Source organism: Lipotes vexillifer, unplaced genomic scaffold (assembly GCF_000442215.2).
Source record: "Lipotes vexillifer unplaced genomic scaffold, Lipotes_vexillifer_v1.1 scaffold70, whole genome shotgun sequence".
Lineage (NCBI taxonomy): Eukaryota > Metazoa > Chordata > Mammalia > Artiodactyla > Lipotidae > Lipotes > Lipotes vexillifer.
In genome coordinates, this window is record NW_006789896.1 from 1,550,707 (window position 1) to 1,574,343 (window position 23,637).

Here is a 23,637-nt window from a genome sequence, read left to right on the forward strand (position 1 = left end):
AGCGCGGCTGGGGTCTCGCCGCCCGCTCCGGCCGGGCCGCCACCGCGCTCACCGCCCTCTACCTGGCGTGGGCCGGACACCGCGCACAGCACCTTGGTGCCTCCCGCCTCCAGGTAGGCCGAGCCCTTGGCCTGGCTCAACAGCCCGGCGCGCGCGTACACAGGCCGGAGCCGCGTCGGGTCGCGAGCGGCCGGCACCTCGTCCTCGTCGGTCGCGTACAACTGCGGCGGCTGCGACTCCTCGGGCCCGCGGATGCGGCGGTTGTCCCCGGGCATGTCGGCATCTAGCGTGCGAGCCGCCTTCCCGCGTCGGCCCGGCCTCGCGCGCCGGCTCTTCCGCCCGCTCAAAGCCGCGCGCTCGCGCGAGGACTGTCGGGATAGCGGCAGGCCGCCCCGCACCGCCCCCTGCCGCCCCGGAGGGAGAACGGCGAGCGCTGCAGAGTCCTGGGGCCGCCGCAAGGACGCCCAGAGCTCGGTGGATGGATGGACGGACGTACCGGGCAGGCCTGCAGAAGTGGGACCTATGCCGGCTCGGCTGACGTCTAGCCTTTGCGCTCAGGGCGTAGGGCTTCTTGCTTTCACTTGTGAAGCTGTAATTATTTTAATTTTGCACTTATGTGTGTGACTGTTTTACCCATGTTCCCCACTGCCTTGCCCAAGAGGGCAGTGACCTTCTGTCTTGGTCACTCCTGTACTGTCAGTGCCCTGGCTGGCATAAACGCTTGTCGAGTGAATGAATGGAACTATGTCTCTCCTGCTCTGGATTGTGTGAGCTCTTTGTATCCCTAACACTCCTCACCTGGCATGCACATATTGCAGCCAAGGGCCTCAGCACCCTCCCTCTGCCTGCTTTTCATACTCCTCACCCCCAGGCCTTGTGACTGCTGGCCTCTGCTTCTCCTCTCAGCATAAACCTGCTTTTCCTCCTCCCTCAAAGTCAGCAGGCCTGAGAATGACCCAGGGCCCCAGAGCCAGCCTGCTGTACTCAGGGGACATGAAATCAGCCAGAGTGGGCACAACCAAGTACTGTACACTACTGCTACCAAACCCAATTGTCTTCAGACTTGGGTGAATGGACGCAGAACCAGGTCAGAGTCTCCACCCTCACTGTCCAAGTGAGGTCCTGGAACCAGGAATGACGTGGCAGTCAAAGGAGTGGGGGGAGGCAACTGATGTACCCTAAACACCTCCTATACCAAAGAATGCCTCTGACCTCACACCCAACCTGCACATCAAGTGAGGAAAAGGGATATGGGCCTAAAAAATGAAGATATTCTCCTACAAAGGGCTCTATTCTGTGGGCCACCTCCACAGATGTCGAGGAAAATCCAGCGGCCATTATTCCCGAACTTCAGGGGTCTGGGGCTATACTCGGCAAGGACTGCGACCAGAAGCCAGCTGGAGCCACAGCATTTATTCTACAGACACCCAGGGAGCCACGGGCTGTCACACTGGGGGCACCCGTGGGGTGGGGTTGGGGGAGAAAGGGGAGGAGGAGATAAGAAATCACACGGCATTATCGAGTATTGCACATGGTCCTTTTATTCTCTGCAGCAAAAACGATTCCTCCCTGTAGGCCCAGAGCCTTGGGTCTGCAGAGAACTCTACAGACACAATCCTGGGGTAGTGGTTCTAGACAGATGGCACTGAAATGCTCAGAGCAGAAGCATAACATGGGAATTGAGTCACAGGCTGGCTCCCAGGCTAAGTTCCAGTTACTGCTGGGTTAGGAGGACAGATGGGGCTGTTTAAAGGTCCCAAGATTAGAATATCCTTGTGGGGGATGGAGCGCTCCTGGCTGGACGGATCCATCTGGGAGCGAGGGAGATGCCTCCTCGTGGAAGCCGCCCTTCCCCCTCAGTTCTTCACATCTCCCAGGTGGAGCTGGGCAAAGGTGGCGGCCAGCTGCAGCGCCTCCTGCAGGCAGCCCACGTTCTTGCCTGTGGCCTGAGCGGACACATCTTTGCCACCACCTTTGCCATCCATCAGACCTGACACCTGTTGCACCCACTCACTGGCTTTCAGGCCCCGGTTGGCTGCATTCTAGAAGACAGGAAGGAGAAGTAGGGGTCAGGACAGAGGACGGGATTGAGGGAGACAAGGAGAGGGGTGGGATGGAAAAAGGATGGGGGAGGCTGACACCCAATCCTGCCCTGGGTGATGCTGCCAGAGCTAAGAGAGATCCTACAGTGGGTACGACAGCCAGGGCGAGGCATACCGAGTAGCAAAGCCAGCACGGTTAAACATATCCACCAGGGAGGGGAGAGCCTGAGTGGAAGGGGTGCTGGGGAGGTGACAAACAGGTGAGCAGGAAAACGGCCACGTCTAACGGGTTGCACAAACACACATGGGTCTTGGCAAACAGGTGTAAGAAGAACCAAGCTCCCTGAGAAAAGCTATGGCCACTGGCACAGAGCTGCTGTGAGCAAGACTGCAGGGCACTCTGACCTGGGGGACTTGACACAAGCATGTGATCTTGCCAGCCTCATTATCCACTGTGAAGAGCATGGCAGACGTCTCAGGGGAATGCGTCTTGAAGAGCTTCAAGGCTTCGTTCAGGGCCTGTGGGGAGAACCTGGCATCAGGCCATGGCCCTGGGGAAGGGGGCCACGCTCTCCACAAGTGCAATGGGGCTGCAGAGCTCAGTCCTCAGAGAGCTCCCACCCCTTACCCCCTTCTAAGAGCAGGTGCTGGTCCCAGGAGCCTGGATGGAGGACTAAGCACAGGGCCTCGCCCACGCTCTGGCTCGGAGCTTCGCCTTCCACCTCGAGGAGCCACAGCTCTCCAGCCACCAGCTCTCTCCATGGCTCAGCCCAACCTCAGTCCCAGAGAGTGGGCCATCAGGCAACTACTCTGCTCAGAGCCACAAGGCTCCCACTTCAGCCACCAGAAGGCTGAGACTCCGAGAGGAGGAGACAAGCAGCAGACAGGCACAGGGTGGTGCCATGGAGCCCCACCCCTGGCTTGCCTTGGCCGAGGCGCCGCTCTCCATCTCCAGGATGACAAGGGGCTGGTTGGGGCTGCTGTCAATGAGCTGCTTTGTCTTTTCCAGCACCTGCAAGGAAGGGAGTCCAGAGGAGAGGCCTCAGGTCAAAGGCTCAGACTCCGAAACCCAGAGAGCAGTCTGCACAGCCTTTGCTGGGTAAATCCTCCCGGCTCCTGCACTGCCAGGACTCACCCGCTTCTGGACATCGGCTTTGTTAGCCCGGTCTAGGTCATCCATGATTTTCTTCAGGGATTTGAGATTCTCCCGGAATTCATCCTTCTGCCACTGAGGGATGACTGCAGTGGCCAGAGCCTGGAACCAGAACAGGAACTCCACTGGGAGCTGGGCCACGAGGAGTGAGGATGTGAGCCCACCCCACCCTTCTGGCTTCTGACACCAGAGTTCCCCAACCAGTGTCCAGAAGGAGAGAGAACACAAGAACAAAAAGGAATCCACTGGCCTTGAGATGAGTCACTTTATGAGCAACTGCATGAGTTGTAAGGAGCAGGGCTGGAGAGAAAGGGACAGAATAAAGAGAGCTGGGACCCCCTGTTAGACCTGGTCCCCCCACGGCAGTGAACACGGCCCATGATGGGCTAACGGGAAGCCCCTGAATGTGAACAAACACCAGGAGACCCGGAGACAGTGGGCTCCCACCGCGCCTCTCCCACCCCCCTCAACACCGGTGCCCACTAGTGCTCAGAAGGGGCTGCCCTGCCGTCGGCAACGGGGGCAGCAGCTGGTTCCAGGGGTCCGGAGGCCAGGATCCGGGAAGCCCCCTTGGCAAGGTTGCCGGACATCAGAAGTCAGTCCAAAGGCCCACTGCACCGAGAACCAGGACCTGAGGAGGGAGGTCGCCCCTACCTCACCGAGGTCCGCGATCTCCCTCTGCACGTCCTTATTTGGTGCAGTCTGGGTCTTCACTTTGGCCTCCGCGACAGAGAGAGATTTCTTCAAGCTCTCCGCTTTCCTGAGCGCCTGGGAGGAGACAATCAGAGTTGTGAACTGTGGGTCAGGCAACTTTCAGCTTCACGACTCTGTGAACGGTGGCAGACACCGATGGCAGGCTATGGAACAACACACCCCCAGAACACCAGAACTTTCTCTTCCTTTAGGAGCAAGTGTTTGCAGCCTCATGCCCCGGAAAGGAGCACCCTCCTCATACACCTGGCCAGCGGAACTCAGGTTCAGGGGGTGACAGAGAACTCATGAGCCAGGAGCCCTTCCCACCTATGAAATCATCACTCCTCAAGCCTCGGCACACGTCAGGCGTGAGCTACAGTCCCCACTCCCAGAGCAACTGTCCCCGTACTCCATGCGTCTCAAACTGGGTACATACCCCAAGGGAGATGTGGTTAAGTGCTGGGGGCACAGAAGCCATAGCAAAACTACGGCCTACCCTCCTCGACACAGACATCTTATGGCAGAATCTACCTATATTTTAAAAGATTAAATGTAAGATAGCTAGAATGTTTCGTGCGGTGCTGGCTTTCTTCCACCAGGCGGGGTAACGGGAGGGCACTCTGGAGGGAGTGCTGTAGCTCCGATTCTGACCGCAGCGGCCACGTGACCATCGGCACTGTGGATCCACAGATTGGGCCCTGCTTGCCTTGTTCAAGTGAGCCACAAACCAGCCTGACCTGCTCACCTTCTGGGCTTCGGCACCTGTGACAGCAACAATCCTCCGGATGCCCTTGGCAATAGCTTCTTCACTCACAATCACAAAAGCTCCCGTGTGACTCGAATTCTGCAGATGCCTGAATGGCAGAAGGCAAAGTTCATGGTCCTCACAGCACCCAGGAGCCCTTGGCTGGCAGGCAGGAGCCCTAAGTGGTAGTCGCTCCCAGGGAAGCTCCCTCAAGGGGATGATGAGGAAAGGCCCTTCGTGTTTATTTCAGAACGCAGCTGTGGCCTGGAAGGGGCAGGCAGTCAGGGAAGGCCTGGCTGGGGCCGACACTGAGCGAGGCGCCACGCTCCTGCACCTCAGTTTTCCCACGCATGAAATGTGGGTAGGTCTCCTTCACCACACTGCTGCCTTCCGTCCCTGCTCAACAGCCTGAGAGTATCGGTGGATTCCCTCTCAAGTCTTACCACAGCACCTCAGACAACCCCAGGGGCTCAGAGAACCTCAAATGCTCATTTACTCTCAGCCACTCCGCAAGGATGATGTAAAGTCTCTGAAAGCTGTTTCCAGTGCTCTAGAGACTGTCATGTAGAGAGGTATTAAGGCAGATGTGGGACTCATTTGAAGGCCCAATTCTACTGGACAGAGGGAGGCCTGGAATGTGATCTCCCAGATCCCTACCCCATCCTCCATGCACCCAACTGCTCTCTGCCTGCCTGAGGCTCACAGGAGGCCCTGGATGGGCTCTATCATGGCCTTAAGAATGTTTTATTCCCCCTGATTTCTTGGCAGGCAGGAACTTCCCAGGCCACCAGACGGTCCCAGAAAGACCCCAAGGGCTATGGAGGACTCCAAGTTGGCAGAAACATGTGGCTGCCCACAGCCAAACTGAGCCGGGTCTACTGTGGGGCCTGACTCAGGGGCTCTGAGACAATGAGGTTAATTCCACAGATGCTGCTCAAGCCTGCAAAGGGAACTATATGAGGCCCTGGGAATGAAAAGGGGCTAGGACCAGATCAGAAGCTCCAGGGCCCTGCTGAATCATGAATTCCCAGGCCTTCTGTCATCATCCGTCCAGGGAACGAGAGCAAGCAGCTCTAAGTGTTAAGATGACATTTTTCACCTTCCCTCCTTGGAAGAACATTTCATCACACACCCAGTAAATGTCAACGTCAGACACTGAGGGGTCTGATGGGAGCATGCAGATGCTGATTCCTGGGAATGCTGTTTGGCAACTGCATTTCTGAGGACTCTGTTTCAACCTTAGACAAATGAGAGCTGGTCTAGCCTATTACCCACACCCTCCGAGGGTAACGCAAATTAACAAAAGGCAGGTCCACCCACTGCTCCCCGTGAGGTACTCACGTTCCCCCACAGAACTCAACAGAAGTGAGCGAGCCAGCAGGACCGGAGGGGTCATCCAACAGCTCAGACACCGGGACCCCAATAGAGACTACTCGCACAGGGTCAGGATAGGTCTCATCAAACACAGCCCGCAGGCCCTGGATGGCTTTAGCTGCTGCCAGAGGACAATCCTGGGTGTAGACGGGCTGCCATGGAAAGAAGATAGGAAAAAATGCTGGGAAAAGATCTTCTCTGAAGGTGCGGTAGGAAGCAGCAGGGAGAGTGCAGTCTTGCAGGCAGGGCTCTGGGTTTCTGATCTCAGCTCTGCCCATCATGTGCCCTGAGCCTCCCAAAATAAAGCCCCATGTGTAAAGTCAAGGGGCTCAAAATAGGAATTTCCAACTACTTTGTTAAACTGTGAACCAAATCTTAAATGGATGTGCTATATGTAAAGCAGATTTAACTAAAAGAGCTCTGGTTGTCCTAAGGAAGGGGTGGACCAAAGACCTCCCTGAGGCCCCCCACTGAACACCAGCACTGCCCCCTACCCAGCACAGTTAAGAATCACTGCTTTGAACACGTGTTCACAGGACAGACTATGGATCGACAGAGTGAGAGCATCTGGGCAGAGGCGGCTCCGTACATAGAAAGCAATGGTGCAGGAAGGAGTGGAGTACATGACCCAAGAGCTCACGTAACGCAACCTACCTTGGCTGCTTCAATCATCTCGTTTGCAATCTCCTCGGCCTTCTTGATCTGTTGGGTGGACATGGCTCCCTTGGCGGTGAAGTCAAACCGAAGGCGGTCAGGAGCAACCAGGGAGCCTCTCTGGTCAGCCTCCCCAAGCACGGAACGCAGGGCGAAGTTCAGGATGTGGGTGGCTGTGTGGTTGCTCATGACAGGCCTCCGTCGGGGCTATAAAGGGCAGAGCAGGCTGGTGGAGAGGTCTGCAGCGGACTGCTGGTCGGCCCCCAGTACCTGCTCTCCCTTTCTTCCCAAGTACTAGAGTTTTTAGCTGGACCCATGGCTGCCCAGAATAAAGCCTACAGCTTCCCTTGCCGCTAACTGTGGCCATGTAACTAAATTCTGGTCAGTGGGCTGTGAGCAGAAGTGATGTGTACACTTAAAGGAACATACCCTCCCTTTCCTCTTTCCCACTGTCTAGAACAGGAGTTGGGAAGTTATGGCCTGTGGGCCGAACCCGTCCTGCAATCCATTTTTATATCTAGGTTTATTGGAACATAGCCACACCCGTGTGTTTACGTATTGCCTACGGTGCTTTTGTGCCACAACGACAGAGTCAAGTAGCTGTGATGGAGACAGTACGGTTCAGAAAACCAAAAATATTTACTATCTGGCACTTCACAAAAAAAGTCCACCAACCCCTGGCCTAGAAAATGGATCTCACAGCTACCTTCTTGGACCATGAAAGCAAGGGCAACACCCCAGGAGTGATGGTGGAACAAAAGCAAGGAAGAGCAAGGTCCTGTGACTTTGTGGGGAGGGCCTCTGCATCAGCTCAGACTTTCAGGTGAGAAACACACTTCCGTCTTGTTTTATGCTACTATTATTTTGGAGCTCTGGCACGTGCAGCAGAACCTGTTTCTTAACACAGGATCCTTGGCTCCTGAAGAAGTATTTGAGGTTAAGCTGGAGAAAGGCAATCCGTGAAAATGAAGCTCTAGGATCTCAACTGAAATCACTGTGGTCTAACTTGGGAACAGATTTAGCTCTCAGTGACATCCCTCAAAATTTACTTCTGCGCCTTACACGCAATCAGCTACTTATAATTTCACTTAGGAGGGACAGTAACGATGGGCCAATTTAAAGCCAGAGGAGGAGATGAATTCCTTTCACAACCTGCATCAAATCACGATGACGTACACTTTTAAACAACCCTTGTAATTCTACATGCCAGGTAGGCCTCAATAAAGCTGACATTTTTTTTAAAAGGGGAAGGAGAGATGATTACTAACCAGCCTAAAGCAACTCAAACTCACCTCATCAATAAACAGCCGGACCTGATCCCCCACTTTCAGGCTGCCATAGATTGTTCCTATGTGCAGGACATACCCTCCTCGGACCTGAGCGTTCTTCACCGTAAACTCAGTTTTCTAAGAGGAGTCAAGGAGGAGACCAATACATACAAAAATCCAAATACATATGTGTGTATATATGTATATACATAAATATATATAAATGGACATAAATATGAATTCTCCCTTTATGTACTATACACACATACCATTAATACCATTATATATACATACATACATATATATATGGACCACCACATAAATATTTATCATTACAAACACACAACACTTTAAATATGTAATACATGTGTATATATACACAGACACAGACACACACACACTCTTCATTAAGGAGCATCTTAGAGAATTAAAGCCATTGTAGGAAGTTCAAGCCCGAGGCTTGACGGCAGAGACAGCAGTGGCTGAGCTACAGGCCACGTCTTCTACAAGGATGTCTGCCCTCCAGAGAGCTATCTCTCCTTATTTACAGGGAAAGCCTGGAGGAACCAGGGATCAACCTAAGCAGCCTGGCTGCAAGGATCCTGCTACAAGGGGACCTAACGGCGATGAAAGCAACACAGTACAAGAAGCAGCTCCCTCGGCTTCAGAAACACTGACCACAGAACACGACCCGAAGATCGGTGGTGCCTGCCCCTCAGGGCTGGGAGCCCCGAGGAGCCAGAGCAGCTGCCCGGGGCCCAGGCCCGGCCCTTTGCTGGGCCCCCGCTCCCCACTAATGAGGAAGAACTGTTGGCTCACGTCTTCGCTGCTGTCATCAACCTTCACCAGGTAGCCTTCGTCGTAGATCTGCCCTCCTTGCTCGGCATAGAAACAGGTCTTGTCCAGCACCACTCCACACTCCTGGCCCGTGGACACTTCCTCCACAAACATCTTGTCCCTGCGCAGAGCCATCACTGTAGCCACCGCACTCTCAAACACTGCATACAAGGGGAAAACACGGTTGATGACTTCATTCACACACTCTTAGCCGGCTTTTATCAGATTCTATTTCTCAAACTCTCCTTAGGTCCTAATTGTCTAATTTCATCTTGGAAGAAGCCTATTAGACTCCACAAAAGGGCTTAACATGCTGGTTTTCTAATGGAGAATATAATACTCAGTAGGGGTGACCAACTGTCCCAGTTTGCTTGGGACCAGGGGATTTCCCAAGGTGTGAGGAAACACTGGGACAATTTCAGTGTCAACACTGGGACAATTCTGGGAAAATGGGACAGATGGTCACCTTAACTGTGAGCTACTGAACAGAAACCTGATGAATTTGATTAGCAGGTATTTAAGAATAGTAATAACTATTACTATTATAATAACTACTCCAAGGTCAATTCATAAGGAGTGTATTCCTTTTGTGGGCTTCCTTACACAGATTTAGGTATCTCTGCTGGAGCAAAAAAAGCAAAAACATGTAGCACCAGTATATTTCTTTTGAGCTGTCTTAACTTTAGAATGCTACTATCCCCATGCAAAATTCAACAGCCACTGTGAATTTTATCAATCAATGTCATTTTCCTTGTTTCCTGCAAGATGTTGCAATTAGGGAAAACCAGGTATAAGGTACAAGGAATCTCCTGGTAAATTTCTTTTTTTTTAACAACTTCCTGTGAATCTATAATTATTCCAAAATAAATAGAAAGTCAATCACCAAGGGTCTCTCTGAGTATAAAATTACACAGCATGACTACACAGCACTGCAGGCAAGGCTACCATGGATATCCTGGGTTCCTAATCTTGAGACTCATTGCTTGAAAACCACCCGAGATGAGCACACTAACATACCGTAGCTCCCACTGGAGTCCGAATGGTAATTATACTTTGGGGAATCATCTGTTGCCTCCAGACCCTTTTCCCGGAGCTCTTCAATAGCATAAATGTCCAGCATAATGAGGTCTTCCCCACCAGCTCCCTTGCCCTGTGATTTTAGCTGCCAGTAAGAGAAATAAGCATAAGTTACCTTAATGTCAAAGAAAAAGAACTCTGAAGGACTTGAAATTGCTAAACTATGCCCAATGTAAAGCTCTAGAACAGAGTTTTTGGCTCTCAGCACTACTGACATTTGGGGCCAGGTAACTCTTGTTCTGGGAGGCTGTCCCCTGAAGGAGGTTGAGCAGCACTCCTGGCGTCTACCCACCACAGGCCAGTAGCATCCATCCCCAGCTGTGAAAACCAAAAACTACCTTTATACGCTACTGCCAAATATCCCCTGGGGTAAGGGAGGCAAACTGCCCCCACTTAAGACTCACTGGTCTTGGGAAAAACAGAATTTCAAAGACTTTAATGGAAGGAAACTCTTTCTTGCCTTGCAGCCAAGTCCTGCCTTGATTGGGGCTGAGTTTCTTGCTCACTCCTCAAATGCTTTACCTGAGCCAGCTTCCTCTCCTCTTCAAAGCCATCCATATCTACCACCAGGCCCTTCTCTTCAGCAATCAGTCCAGTAAGATCCACTGGAAACCCATAGGTGTCATAGAGGAGCCAAGCAGTGTCCCCTACACAGCACAAAGGAATCACATAAGAATGACAAGGATGGCCCCCCTTCCTTTCCATCCCAACCCCTTTCCAGGAGGACACTGGCAGTGACAGGAGGGATTAAAGAGTCAGGCAAGTTAGTAATGGTTCTGTGTATTTGTCAGAAAATCCATCAAATCTTTTGCAGTCAACCTGGGGGAAGCACAGGAGGTCCCTGGAAAAGTTCTGTTTCTTAATCTGAACACAAGTATGTTCAGTTTGTGGAAATTCATCAGGCTTTCACCTTGAACATTATATTATACTTCCATAAAAAGTAAAAACTTCTGGAATTAATTTTCCTGTCTGGTAAAAAATTAAAGTTGTAAAACACTATATACTACTCGTTCCCATTTTTTGCTTGCGCACGTGCACACACCCCTATGTACATTTGTATGCAAATATAGAAAAGTTCTGAATAGTTATACAACAAACCCCAAAGAGTTGTGACTTCTGAGAAATAAGTTTGGGAAAGAGGATTTTCACTTTTTACTTCTGTACTGTTAGAATACTTTGCCACAATAATATGTTACTTTTATAATCTTACTATAAACCCCATTTTACACCAAAAGCAGTCTAACCAAGCTATGCTCAGCCTTTGGAGACACAGGAGTCCACTGTCAGTTTGTGAGAAAGGGCTTGCCTCTTCCAGAAAGATGAACCAGCCTATTGAAGAAAGGAACAAACCGGTCCTTACCGGGAATGGTTTTGCTGTCTCCCAGGCTCTGAATTTTCCTGTCTAGGATGCGACGCCCTCTGCTGAGCGTCTTGAGAAACTGCACTTCTTCTTCATTAATGATGTCCTTCACCAAGTCTGGGTCCTTCTTTAGCTCAGGAAATGCATCTCCCTGGTAAACGGGAGACACAGATATGAGCCCAATGAAGGCAGGGCCTATACTATGACTCCTCTAAAAATTATCATTAACAGTGTGATATCTCCCACTCTACACCTTTTAAGGTATGTGCTTCAGTACAGAAGAGGTGAACAGGAAATACACCTACCAGGGACTGCACGACAACATCTGCTAATGTAGCAAAGAAACCCCTGCTGGCGTTGAGTTTCTCATGGGAGTATCGAACAGCCCGGCGGAGAATCCGTCTCAACACATACCTATAAGAGGCAGAACCCAGTTTCCGGATAGACAACATTCCCAGTCGAGCGTTTGGTAGTGGGTTCTTTGGAATTCTACCCAAGCAACATGACCAATTTTTTGTCTTTCTCTTTCAGATTCTTTCTTTTATCCTAAGCCTGCTTTTCCTTTTTCTTTTTCTTTTTTTTTGCATTCCCCCAAGGTCATTAACATTAATTCCAGTAAACTCAGTAATATATCCACAAAGATGCATCAAGGATAACCTAGGGTAACCTTGGTTTATTTTCCAAGCTTGTTCTGCTGAGCCAGAGATGAAGGCAAGAAGTACAGACCAGACAGCCAACTTGATGCCCACAATCCAATCCCAGGTCCTGGCTGTCAGTAATGAAGTTGCCTGGGGTTCACCAGTATCTCCCCTGCCCCTGCCAATATCTTATAAGACAACCCTAAATACAATCCTTATCATCTTGTATTTGGCAGCAGAAATTTAATATAGTGAACTCTTCAAAGTGAGCTGAAACTCCCTTTATCCCTAAAAAAAATAAAAGGATCCCTCCAACTACCTAGAAGACAAACAATAATGAAGTATGTGTTAAGTTCCACAGAGAGCCATAAAACTCAACAGCGTCAGTCCTAACCCTGCCCCAAGTGTAAATACACTTACCCCCGCCCTGTGTTGTCAGGTCGGCCACCATCAGCCAGGGCCACGGTGATGGTCCGAGCGTGGTCGGCCAGCACCCGGTAGGCCATGTCAATCCCATCAGCATCGTCAGCACCAACCTTCCCAGTGTACGGCCGAGCACCTGTGCCCTACAAATAAAAACCAGGAGGCAGCTTGTCAGGAAGCAGCCTTTCTAGTGTTGCCTCACCCTAGGAGGTTCAGACAGGACTGACGGGGCATAAAGCGAAAGGATGACCCTCTTGCCAGATCCTAAACCCCAAGAAAGGTAACAGGAGCAAGAGTGAAGAGCCTCCAGCTAGGCCCCTGCACACAATAAAATACAGTGCCTTGTGCTTAGACCCCTGTGTTATTAACAGGGAAGTTGGTAGATGGTCACAGGTACCCTCACCCGGCAAAGCATATGATTGTTTTATCTTTGACAGTACTAAGGGTCCAGCCTGGAAACCTCCACAGAAGTCTGCAATAGGACCAGTACCTTCTGAATGGCTTCAAAGTAAGGGACAAAAAGGTCAGTGTCATAGTTGGACATTTTATTCTGCAGCACAGACACTAGTCGCTCCAGGCCCATCCCTGTGTCAATGCTTTTCTTGGGAAGAGGTTTCAGAATGCCATCGGTTTCCCTGCAAGATCCAGAGAAAGAGGAGGATGAAACATGGACTCAGGCTGCCACCTCTCCCTGCTAGGTAGAAATCACTTTGCAGTTTGCAGGCTGTGACTATTTGCCATTTGTCTCTGCCTGTTTTGGTGGGAGGTGGGGAGTGAAGGGAGAAAGGGAAGAAATACTCTGGGGTTCATTAAAGAGTGAGGCAAGCTTCAAGGAAATGAGCTTTAAAACAGCAGTTCAAATTATAGCAAAAATGACATTATAGGAATAGCCCTTAAGCAGGTAGTATGTGGAATAAAACTAGTTTATAAAAGAATAGGCCCAGCCCTGTCCCAGAGATCAGAGGGAAAACCTGAGAAATAAAATTGAACAAATGTCCACAAGATCCCATGATGCCTTTAGCACTGCCCCACTGTCCCCAAAGACGAGGATGAGAAGACAGCCATGAGCTCTGAGCTCCTCTCGCTCTACGCAGCTTGAGGAAACGTGCTGCTCTTAGCAGGAACAGATCGGGACCCCAAGGCCACCTGTTATACTGGATGAACACGAGGTTCCAGATCTCTAGCACATTGGGGTCATCCTGGTTGACGAGGTGCGCCGCATCCCGACCACCAATCCGGTCATAGTGGATCTCACTGCAGGGACCACAAGGGCCCGTGTCACCCATCTCCCAGAAGTTATCCTTCATGTTGCCTGGGAGGATTTTGCTGTCATCCAGCCTGCAGAGAGCAGGAAGATAAGCCCATTTATAGCTAGTGGCAGGATTCTGCACAGACTTGCATCCACCAGAAAAGGAGATCCTTATGCATTTCTAGAAAGAAGGCTCACTCTTTGGCAATTACTAGTGCTGAGTCTGCATTCAAATCCTGATAAAGAAGCAGAACATGATTCTTTTCAAGAGTGACTACTACAGAATACAAAATGCACATTGCTGTGATCATAAATAAATAAAAACATGCAAAGATATAGATAAAGCCTAGACAGGAACACATAAAAATGAAAACGTTTTTGCTGAATATGACCAGAATTTATCTACCTGTCTGTCTGTCTGTCTATCTATCTATCTATCTATCGGCTGCCCGGCTCGTGGGATCTTAGTTCCCTGATCAGGGATGGAACCCGTGTCCCCTGCAGTGGAAGTGCGTAGTCCTAACCACTGGACCGCCAGGGAATTCCCGACCAGAATTTAAACAAATTTCTTTGCACATTTCTTTGCAAATGCTCCTTCATTTTTATAAATGAAAACAATTATATTATGACAGTATAAGTGTTGAAAAAAAGCAGCTGATCATTTAAAGTCACCTCTCTATGCCCCAATTTAGTCATCTGTCTTTTACCTTAAAATGATACCAAAAAGAATTTAAGGTTAAAACATTTCTAAAATATTGACTCTGCTGAGAGTTGCTAGATAACAGAGCACTCAAAAAAGATTATGCTTGCTTGAAAACAAAGTACAGATATACACAAGCCAAGTAAAACAGGATTCAAAAAGTCAAGATTAGTATTTTAAGTTTCACATGTGTTACTACTCAAAACATCCAAGTACATTTAGACTATAGAGTCTAACCAAAGAGGGACTTCAGACCAAGTACAAGGGGAAGTTGGATCGGAATAATATACCCTGAGTAAAAGTAATTTTAAAAAAAGATTAAAAATAAAGGAGAATTAGCAGTGCTTAAGTATATAAAAAGCTACGCACTAAACGACAAGAGAGTTTAAGTAAAAAGAACAAGAAAATGAGACAAGGACATCATGGGCATTCTTGTTATCTACAGGGGAACATCACTGCACAATCAGATTCCTCTTGATACAGAGCTTCATAAATTCTATTATGTTCTAAGCCCAGAACACATATCGCTCATCTATCATGTTACCTTTTATGCTATGTGATTTTATATTAGAATCATATTACATTAAAAAAAAACAACCCACAGGGCTTCCCTGGTGGTGCAGTGGTTGAGAGTCTGCCTGCCGATGCAGGGGACACGGGTTCGTGCCCCGGTCCGGGAAGATCCCACATGCCGCGGAGTGGCTGGGCCCCTGAGCCATGGCTGCTGAGCCTGCGCGTCCGGAGCCTGTGCTCCGCAACTGGAGAGGCCACAACAGTGGGAGGTCTGCGTACTGCAAAAAAAAAAAACAAAACAAAAAACCCCCCCACAACTTCCTTTGTCCTAGACCTGTTTGACGCCATTACATTTCTATAAGAAATAAACTGTTTCATATCAATACACTCTGTTGAAAAAGACACACACATACATACAGGGCTACAGAAATATGAAAAAAGGCCTGAAAGACTCTATATGGGGTATCAAACTATTAACAAGGACTAATGTTAGGGATCTTCCATTTCCTATTTTTCACATTTCCATATAGTTTGAAATTTCACAACATATGCACTCTATGTACAATTTCTAAAAATATATAAAAAGCAAAAAAAAATGAGAGAGCTTCCCTGGTGGCACAGTGGTTGAGAGTCCGCCTGCCGATGCAGGGGACACGGGTTCGTGCCCCGGTTGGGGAAGATCCCACATGCCGCGGAGCGGCTGGGCCCGTGAGCCATGGCTGCTGAGCCTGCGCATCCAGAGCCTGTGCTCCGCAACGGGAGAGGCCACAAAAGTGAGAGACCCGCGTACCGCAAAACAAACAAACAAACAAAAAACGAGATTCTTTATGTTGGCTTTCAAGGACAGAATGATCAAGTAAACCTGCTAAGAAGCAAAGGACGCACCAAAGGATAATTACTCCCAGTCACCTCCACCTCCACATACACACCCCGAAATGGGAAATGGCAATGCACCCCAAGTCCTAAGATCCCACTCTGGCACTGAGTGTAGAAACCATTTTATTCCTCCATACTCATACTCTCCACATGCGAGCTACATTCTTACCCCAAGCTGTGCCAGATCTGTTTGCACTCCAGGTCTGGTTCTAAGCCGGCTGCTTCATCCCCCCCAAAGTAAGTAACGTAGAGTCTTTCAACTGGAATGCCAAACTCTTGGGTGAGAAGTTCTAGAGCCATCTTACATGCCAATTCCTACAAAACGATCAAAAAGATGTGGAATATGACCAAACCAGAATCTATTTAATAAGAGTAAGAGAGGTCCAATACAGTATCTTCACCATAAACAGTCAAATTCATACAAGAAATCCACATGTAAACTGAAATCATAAAATTACAGGTACTGCTTCCAAGAAGTCTTAGAATTGATAAATGTCCTTCACTTCTGAATCTCCTACATGATATTTTGTATCATGAAACCATCAAAGTTAGAACCCATTTCCCTCAGTAGAAATGACTGTTTTGCTCAAAATCCCTTTGATCTTTGCTCAGAGATCTCCTCTTTGAACTTACCTTGAAGTAATCGCCAAAAGACCAGGAGCCCAACATCTCAAAGAAGGTGTGATGATAGACATCCTTGCCCACATCGTCCAGGTCATTGTGTTTGCCCCCAGCCCGGATGCATTTCTGGGTATTGGCAGCTCTGCTCAGCTTTGCCATAGGGTGAGATGGGTCAACAGTATTCAGAAAGATGGGTTTGAACTAAAAAAGAAAGGGAACATTTCAACTTTTAAAGAGCTGCAGATATATCAGGTGGTTACAGGCTGGCAGAAAGAGAACACACATAGACTATACATAGACTATTCATTTCCGGATTTGATTACCCCGCAATACAGAAACTTATCAGAGGCAGGTGGCCCTGTGGGCTGCAGCAGAGGCAGGCTGTCTTGGAGCAACTCCTCCCTGGTCCTAGTTCTCCAACCGTCTCCACCACTGCCAGTAACACCAACTGCACAAAAGAAAGCCCTGCCAGATCTGGGATAACAGTCAAGGTTGATGCAGTGAAACCTGTATTTCCTCTCAAGTCTCTGCAGTCAGGGCTTATACCATCTTTCTGGAAGAACATATTCTAAAACCAATGTGCTGGCTTGGTAGTAAAGGTGATAGGGAGTAAAATTAGCACCACTTGATCACACTAAGTCACACTAGCTCCATAATCACACATGGCTGGTGTGTGATTAGATATAGAATTACCATCATTGCAGAAAGTACATTGTACAGTCTTGCGCTAGACCGTAAACTCCTTAAAAGCAGAAACTATCTTACTTAGCTATTATCCAGCACCTAGAAGAGTACCTGAAAAGAACAGATGCTCAATAAATACTAATTCAAAATGTAAAAACAAACAAAGCAAAACAAAAAAAAAACACAAGGTATTTCTGATTAAGAAGCATAGAGCACATAAGCAAATGACTGCCTGGGTTCAAATCCATGCTCCAGCATTTACCAGCTTTGTGAGCTTGGGCAGTTTACTTGAGCCTTCAGTGCCTCAGTAGGATGGCACAGAGTGAGGATTAAATGAGTTAATATACAAAAGACACAGAGCAATGCCTGGCGTATAGGAGGTGCTACAGGCAGGCTACTAGTTACTGTTATTCAGAGAATGTTTATAAATCTTGGACTCCATGGTCCTTCTGCCAAGTACGTTCAGTTCATGTGGGAGAAGACAAAGCCTAGGTATGCCTGAGTAGAATAAAACTGTTCCAGTGTTCCAGAAAACTTGCAACCTTGAAAGAGTCCACCTAAAATTAGTGCCCTCAATTCCAGATGTATGCATGGGACTCACACAACTGAAAACACTTTTATAATTTCATGGTTCATGTAATACAGGTGGAAAATGTTCCCAGTGCCTCTAGTTTTCCATGCCAGAAAAGAGACCTGAGAGAACAGAAAATGTCAACTTATCCCACAGTGAGGGGCATCTTAAGGGCTGGTGGGTCCACCGGGCTAAGCAGTCACCCAGAGAACCTCCAAAGGAAAGTCCTGAGGGCCCCATCTAACCTGAATCCACTTCCAGCCAATTAAATAGTTTTCAATGTCACAGGTATACTGAAAAACTCCTTTTAAACACCTTTATAAACTTGTGATGCTCTCATTACTTCATGAGAAAATGCTTATCTCCAAAAATAAAACTTTTAAATCTTTTATAGTTCAATTGCCCCAAACACAAATCCTACTAATAAAGTTTCATCAGCAGTAGATCTGAATTGGCATTCGTGGCAGTAGCTTCAAGAAAGAAGTTTAAAAAAAGAAAAAAAATCAATAAGACTGTGCATGGGACTTCCCTGGTGGCGCAGTGGTTGAGAATCCGCCTGCCAATGCAGGGGACACAGGTTCGAGCCCTGGTGCGGGAAGATCCCACGTGCTGCGGAGCAACTAAGCCCATGCACCACAACTACTGAGCCTGTGCTCTAGAGCCCGTGAGCCACAACTATTGAAGCCCACGTGCCACAACTACTGAAGTCGCACGCCTAGAGCCCGTGCTCCGCAACAAGAGAAGCCACCGCAATGAGAAGCCCGTGCTCGCCACAACTAGAGAAAGCCTGTGCGCAGCAACGAAGACCCAACGCAGCCAAAAATAAATAAATAAATACATTAATTAATTAATTAAAGAAAAAAATAAGACTGTGCATGGCCTAGAATGGGAATGAAAGCAAAGCCTTAAAAGAATCCTGAAGAACTGACATTTTATAAAGAAAAAAACAAGGACAATGAAAAGATGAAGGACAACCACAACAGCTGAGTTAACAAGTCTCTTCATGGCTCAGCAAGATTAACCCAGCCTCTGATTTTAATAAAGCACAGCTATTTCCTTAGGAGAAAAAAAAAAAAGGCAAAACTTTACAGACTAGATGTAGGCTGTATTTTTCTTGAGAGGCATACAAGTTTAATCCATGAGTATCGGGGTCTCTCATCATAATTAAAAATAATGATAGTTAATATTCTAGTACCTACTTCAAATACTGTGCTAAACATTTTAAATGCATTATTTTATTTACTCCTCACTACAACCTAAAGGCAGGCACTATCATTATTCCTCATTTCACAGACAAAGAAACAGAGGTTCAACGACATCAAGTAGACTCTGCAAGATCACACAGGAAGGACAGAACTGGGATTCTGACTGACTCCAGGGCTGCTTTGCTGCCTCTGTGGACAAAAAAGCCAAGGGGAAGGGAAAACACCCTTACCTGGTTCATGCCTGCGTTGGCAAAGAGCAAAGTGGGATCATCCAAAGGGATGGTGGCAGATGAGTGAACATAGGTGTGTTCATTTCTCTTGAAGAAATCTATAAAACGCTGCCGGATTTCACTTGCTGTTAGGGTTGAGTCCATCTCGAAAATAACCCTACGGAACTAACCAAAGGAAAAATGAAAGAAAATTAGGGGAACTGTAACTAAGATAAGTAAACATTACACAAGACTCCTAGCTTCTCAGGCCATGTGAAAGCAGGACACGGGTAAGCTGTTTGATCCTAAAACCTCTATGTTGTAATGTCCAAGGCTAAAGTCATCATCGAAGCAAAACTTGCTGCAGTAGCAGACAGCAACCCCACATGCTCTTCCTTCCCGGGCCAACCTCAATCTGTTCAATACACCAACACATTAAGCGGAGAAGGTGGTTTCTTCATGCATTCATTCACTGCAAAAATGTATGGAGTGTCCGCTGTTCCAAGCCCTAGGTCAGGAATTAAGAAATGGGAATAGGGCTTCCCTGGTGGCACAGTGGTTGAGAGTCCGCCTGCCAATGCAGGGGACACGGGTTCGAGCCCTGGTCCGGGAGGATCCCACATGCCACGGAGCAGCCGAGCCCTTGTGCTACAACTACTGAAGTCCGCGCGCCTAGAGCCCGAGCTCTGCAACAAGAGAAGCCACCGCAGTAAGAAGCCAGCACACCGCAACGAAGACACAACACAGCCAAAAATAAATAAATAAATTAAAATTAAAAAAAAAAAGAAATGGGAATAAAACCTCACAGCTCAGTCTAGCAGAGGAGCCCCCTGGAGACGAGGGAGGCTCAGGAGACCCAGGTTCCAGTCCTAGCTCCAAGTCCTTAAGGGAATTACTTCACCAACAAAAGGGGGCCATAATAGATGAACTCTAAGGGCTTCTGTCTTAACTTCCAGCTCTGCCTTAACCCACATGCCTAGAACAGTGCAAAGTTCCACTATCCCCAAAGCCAGGGCCTCTAGGTTTGGCGTAACCATCTAGGGGAGGCAACAGTGGACCTGGGCATGGGCCCATCTGTACAAGGAACTGCCCTGCAAGTAGCAGAAATCTCCCTGCCTCCACTTAGCTCCTCCAGAACCCAACTGCTAAACTGCTGCCTTCCCAGCTATTTGACTGCTAGGGAGTGAGGATGTTGTAGCCACACTGAGGAAGCAGAGCTCAAGAGCCAGTGAAAGAGAGAGAGAATCAGAAGAGAGGGAAATTAGGAATAAAACAGCTTTACAGTTTCAAAGCTCTTTCACATATATTACACGGCTTCTCTGACAGGCAGGTTAGAGAGAAGTGACAGGCCTTGGTAGAGGGTACCAATCACTGGCATGGAGTTGTAGTGCCATGTAGCACTGGGTGTCTAGAAAAATAGGAACCATCTCATTCACAACATTATCTAAAAGTCTCTAGAATTCTAGACCTAGCTCTAACCTTTAAAAAGTCACTTTGAGGACTTCCCTGGTGGTGCAGTGGTTAAGAATCCGCCTGCCAATGCAGGGGACACGGGTTCGAGCCCTGGTCCGGGAGGATGCCACGTGCTGCCGAGCAACTAAGCCCATGCGCCACAACTGCTGAGCCTGCGCTCTAGAGCCCGCGAGCCACAACTACTGAAGCCTGTGCGCCTAAAGCCCATGCTCCGCAGCAGGAGGGCCCACCGCGATGAGAGGTCCGCACACCGCAACGGAGAGTAGCGCCCGCTCGCCTCAACTAGAGAGAGCTGGCATGCGGCAATGAAGACCCAACGCAGACAAAAATAAAAATAAACAAACAAATAAATAAATAAATAGATTTTAAAAAAACAGTCACTTTGGGACTTCCCTGGTGGTCCAGTGGTTAAGACTCCGCACTTCCAATGCATGGGTCGTGGGTTCGATCCCTGGCTGGGGAACTGAGATCCCACATGCCTCACAGCATGGCCAAAAAATTTTTTAAACAATTAAATAAAAAGGCACTTTGTCCTAAATTTGTTTCCTTTTTTGTAAAAAAGTAAGATCTACTCTGCCTACGCCACCTGGGGTGTAAGGCCAAAAGCCATCCTGTATTTGGAAGCAAACTGTAACCTGGAACAAATTGGATACTATTACTTTACATCACTTAGCTCAAAGTTTTCTTCCTTCCTAGGAGGAAGATACAAAGAAAGATGTACACAGTGAACATGATGAGACTGTGACTCTTAGACTCTTAGATTTATGTTTAATCACAATTTCAATTGATTTATTCACAACTTAATCAACTCATTACTCAAAAAGCCCTTTGGGCAAACAGATGGTGAAGTACTGGCAGACAGAGCCAAGGAGCTGACTAAAATCCCCACAGCTGAGGACTTTCTGTTCACGCTAAGGAGTCAAGGCTACGGTTTCTACAAAGTTTGTTACACCACTTTCTTCCTCGACCCTTCTCATCATGGCTCTCAATGAATATTAATCATGGTGGCAACAATGAACGTACGGTGCTAATTCTGACTGAGCAGCAACATCATAGCTGTTTCAGAATGTTCATTGCTCCTCCTCTAAATGTGTTACCTGAGGAAAATAAGCAGTTCCATTCCAAAAGACACATGAATTTTCCATCTTTGTTTATTCATTCAACGTATCGAATACATACTGTATGCTGGGAACCAAGATGAAAGAGAGTCCATGCCCTTAATAGGGAGATAGTCACAGAAATAACTGCAGTATGATGTAAAAGGATCCAATATATTGCTGTTAGGCCCTATGGACGCTGGGACTATTAAAGGCTGTGTCACCATCACCAGTCATTCATTTATTCAATATAAATACACAGGAAGGCTATATTGGATACAGAGGTAGCACAAAGAAGGTCAGATTCCATTTCCCAGCAGGAACTGTAAAGGTCTTAAGTACCTTAAATCTCACTGGCCTTCGGGTTTAAGGCTCCAGCCACTGGACCTTTCAACATGCTCTTCACTTGCCAGGTAAGCTGATGAACTATTCTCCCTTTTTGCCTTTTCCCAGTTAATTTCTCATTGTTGGCATCTCAACTTCAAAGAGACTTATTTAAGGAAGGCTTCTCCTTCTTAATCAGATTCTCCCTATTTTAGTCTCATAGCCCCAGGTGTCTCCCGTCATAATTTGCACATGCATTTGACAGCTGGAGGTCTATCTCCCCAACAGGCTGTAAGTTCCAGCCCAGTGGGAATCATGACTGGTGGTTTTTGCTCACCATTACGGGTATGTCCTCAGCATCCAGCACAGTGGTTGCTAAGTATTTCATGGTATAATTAATAACCCTTTAGTAGCGAACTGCGAATGAACTTAAAGCACACTGGAAACGCAGACCCTGAAAAAGTAATAGCTAAACGTGATGGAGCACGGAAATTGCTTCTAGGTAGGCCTGGACTAGTATCAGTTATTAGCTAATTTTAAGAATTTAGGAAACTGCTCACTGCCTGATTCCACCCGTCTTGACCACTCTACCCGCCCGCAACCCCGCCCGCCCCTAGGAGATTAAAACCAGAGGAGATAAAACCTCAGCTTTGGGCGGATGGTCAGCGACAACAGTGATCCTTCCAAGGTCTCGGTCCTCAGCAAGGCCACCCGAGGCCACTCCACCCCCAGCGCTCCAAGGGTCTGACAAAAGGCCACTCTCCAGCTGCCGTGTCACCAAGCGGCTGCCTCAACCCCGGCTCCAGCCCACGCCCCGTTCCAGAGGACTCACAGGGCCTGGCCCAGGGGCCAAACGCCAAGCACAGCCGCTATCGCGGCGCCATAGAACTCTCTCAGAAGTCAATCTGCTTCTCCCGAGGGTCGCAGTTCCTAACTCCTCCCTCAAAGCCCGGAGCCACGGTTACCTGTTCCCGCAGACACGCAGAGGTACCAGCGCCAAACCACTGCCCTTGGCAGCACGCACCGCCCCGTCCAACCAGAGCGCGCGGATGGAAAGTGCCCCGCCGCGCCTTACCTTTCCGAGAAATTATTGGTCATTCGACATGCCAGTCAACTGGAGCACGAATCAGCTTATTAGTTGGTTTCTGGGAAGGCGGCTTTAAATCGGCTGATGCAATGGCAGGGAAAGAAGGGACTGGGGCACGTGACGTGACAAGTAAGGATGTGGACTTCTGGGGACAGACATTTTAGTATCCATACTCTAAATCCTAGTCGTTGATATGATTAATAAGGGGGAAATGGTGACGTGTGTTTGGTAGAGGTCACAGCTCTTAGTATCTAGTTACGTTCGTTTTAGTTGCAGAATGGTATGCAGACCTCAGATTCTGATACGTTGTGCTCGTGGATACACTTGTCCTTTAGACCTTGTTGGATTTGGTGTGGAAAAAATAACATACTCTATGAGAGACAATTAAATTGGCATTTGGTCCTCGATTTGCCTTTGAAAAGTAATAGTTAATGTTTATATGTGAGGCATTATTAAACATTTCCTACATTATTTCGTTTAGTTTTTAAACTGTGTATGAGGCAGGCCAACTGGCATACCTTTTACAGATGAGGTAACTGCCTTGCCTAAGTACACACTGAAAAGTAAGTTAAAGAGCCAAGATTTAAACCCATTTCTGTTCAACTCCAAAGCCCATGACCTAAACCTCTCCGCTATTAACCTACATCATCTTGTATATCTAAATACAAGGGTATAAAATTGTGCTGCTGGTCATAACTGGGTTAAAGATATTGTTACAGAACACAAGTTCATATGCCCGACGTACAGTGAGGCCAAACAACCCA

General features: G+C 48.2%; 2 protein-coding genes across 2 annotated transcripts in view; both read right to left on the reverse strand.

The window, feature by feature from the left end:
* Nucleotides 1-275, reverse strand: part of EXOSC6 (exosome component 6) — a 1,130-nt gene extending 855 nt beyond the window's left edge. Inside the window, exon 1 of the mRNA XM_007462998.1 lies at nt 9-275. Within this exon, the coding sequence (XP_007463060.1) occupies nt 9-275 (267 nt within the window). The remainder of the gene's footprint in view (nt 1-8) is intronic.
* A 1,581-nt stretch (nt 276-1,856) lies between these two features.
* On the reverse strand, nt 1,857-21,510 carry AARS1 (alanyl-tRNA synthetase 1). Its single transcript, XM_007462946.1, has 21 exons — nt 21,463-21,510; nt 18,914-19,078; nt 16,236-16,424; nt 15,772-15,917; nt 13,411-13,602; nt 12,755-12,899; nt 12,262-12,407; nt 11,509-11,617; nt 11,204-11,354; nt 10,366-10,490; nt 9,784-9,928; nt 8,749-8,927; nt 7,954-8,067; nt 6,662-6,868; nt 5,975-6,159; nt 4,634-4,742; nt 3,850-3,963; nt 3,178-3,297; nt 2,968-3,054; nt 2,448-2,561; nt 1,857-2,042 (listed from the first exon to the last, which is right to left on the reverse strand). Exons 1-21 carry the CDS (start codon nt 21,508-21,510, stop codon nt 1,857-1,859), a joined length of 2,976 nt encoding a protein of 991 aa, XP_007463008.1.
* Nucleotides 21,511-23,637: the final 2,127 nt, after the last annotated feature.

What these genes read in the sequence shown, in the direction of transcription:
- AARS1 (XM_007462946.1), bottom strand. Translation starts at nt 21,510, where the DNA reads ATGGAAAATTCATGTGTCTTTTGGAATGGAACTGCTTATTTTCCTCAG. An exon ending in GTGTTCATCCAGTATAACAG is followed by an intron (nt 12,900 to 13,410) that starts GTGGCCTTGGGG and finishes TGGATCTTGCAG; the next exon opens with GGAAACCGATGGCATTCTGA. An exon ending in TCCGGCTGTTTATTGATGAG is followed by an intron (nt 6,869 to 7,953) that starts GTGAGTTTGAGT and finishes TGCCCTTTATAG; the next exon opens with CCCCGACGGAGGCCTGTCAT.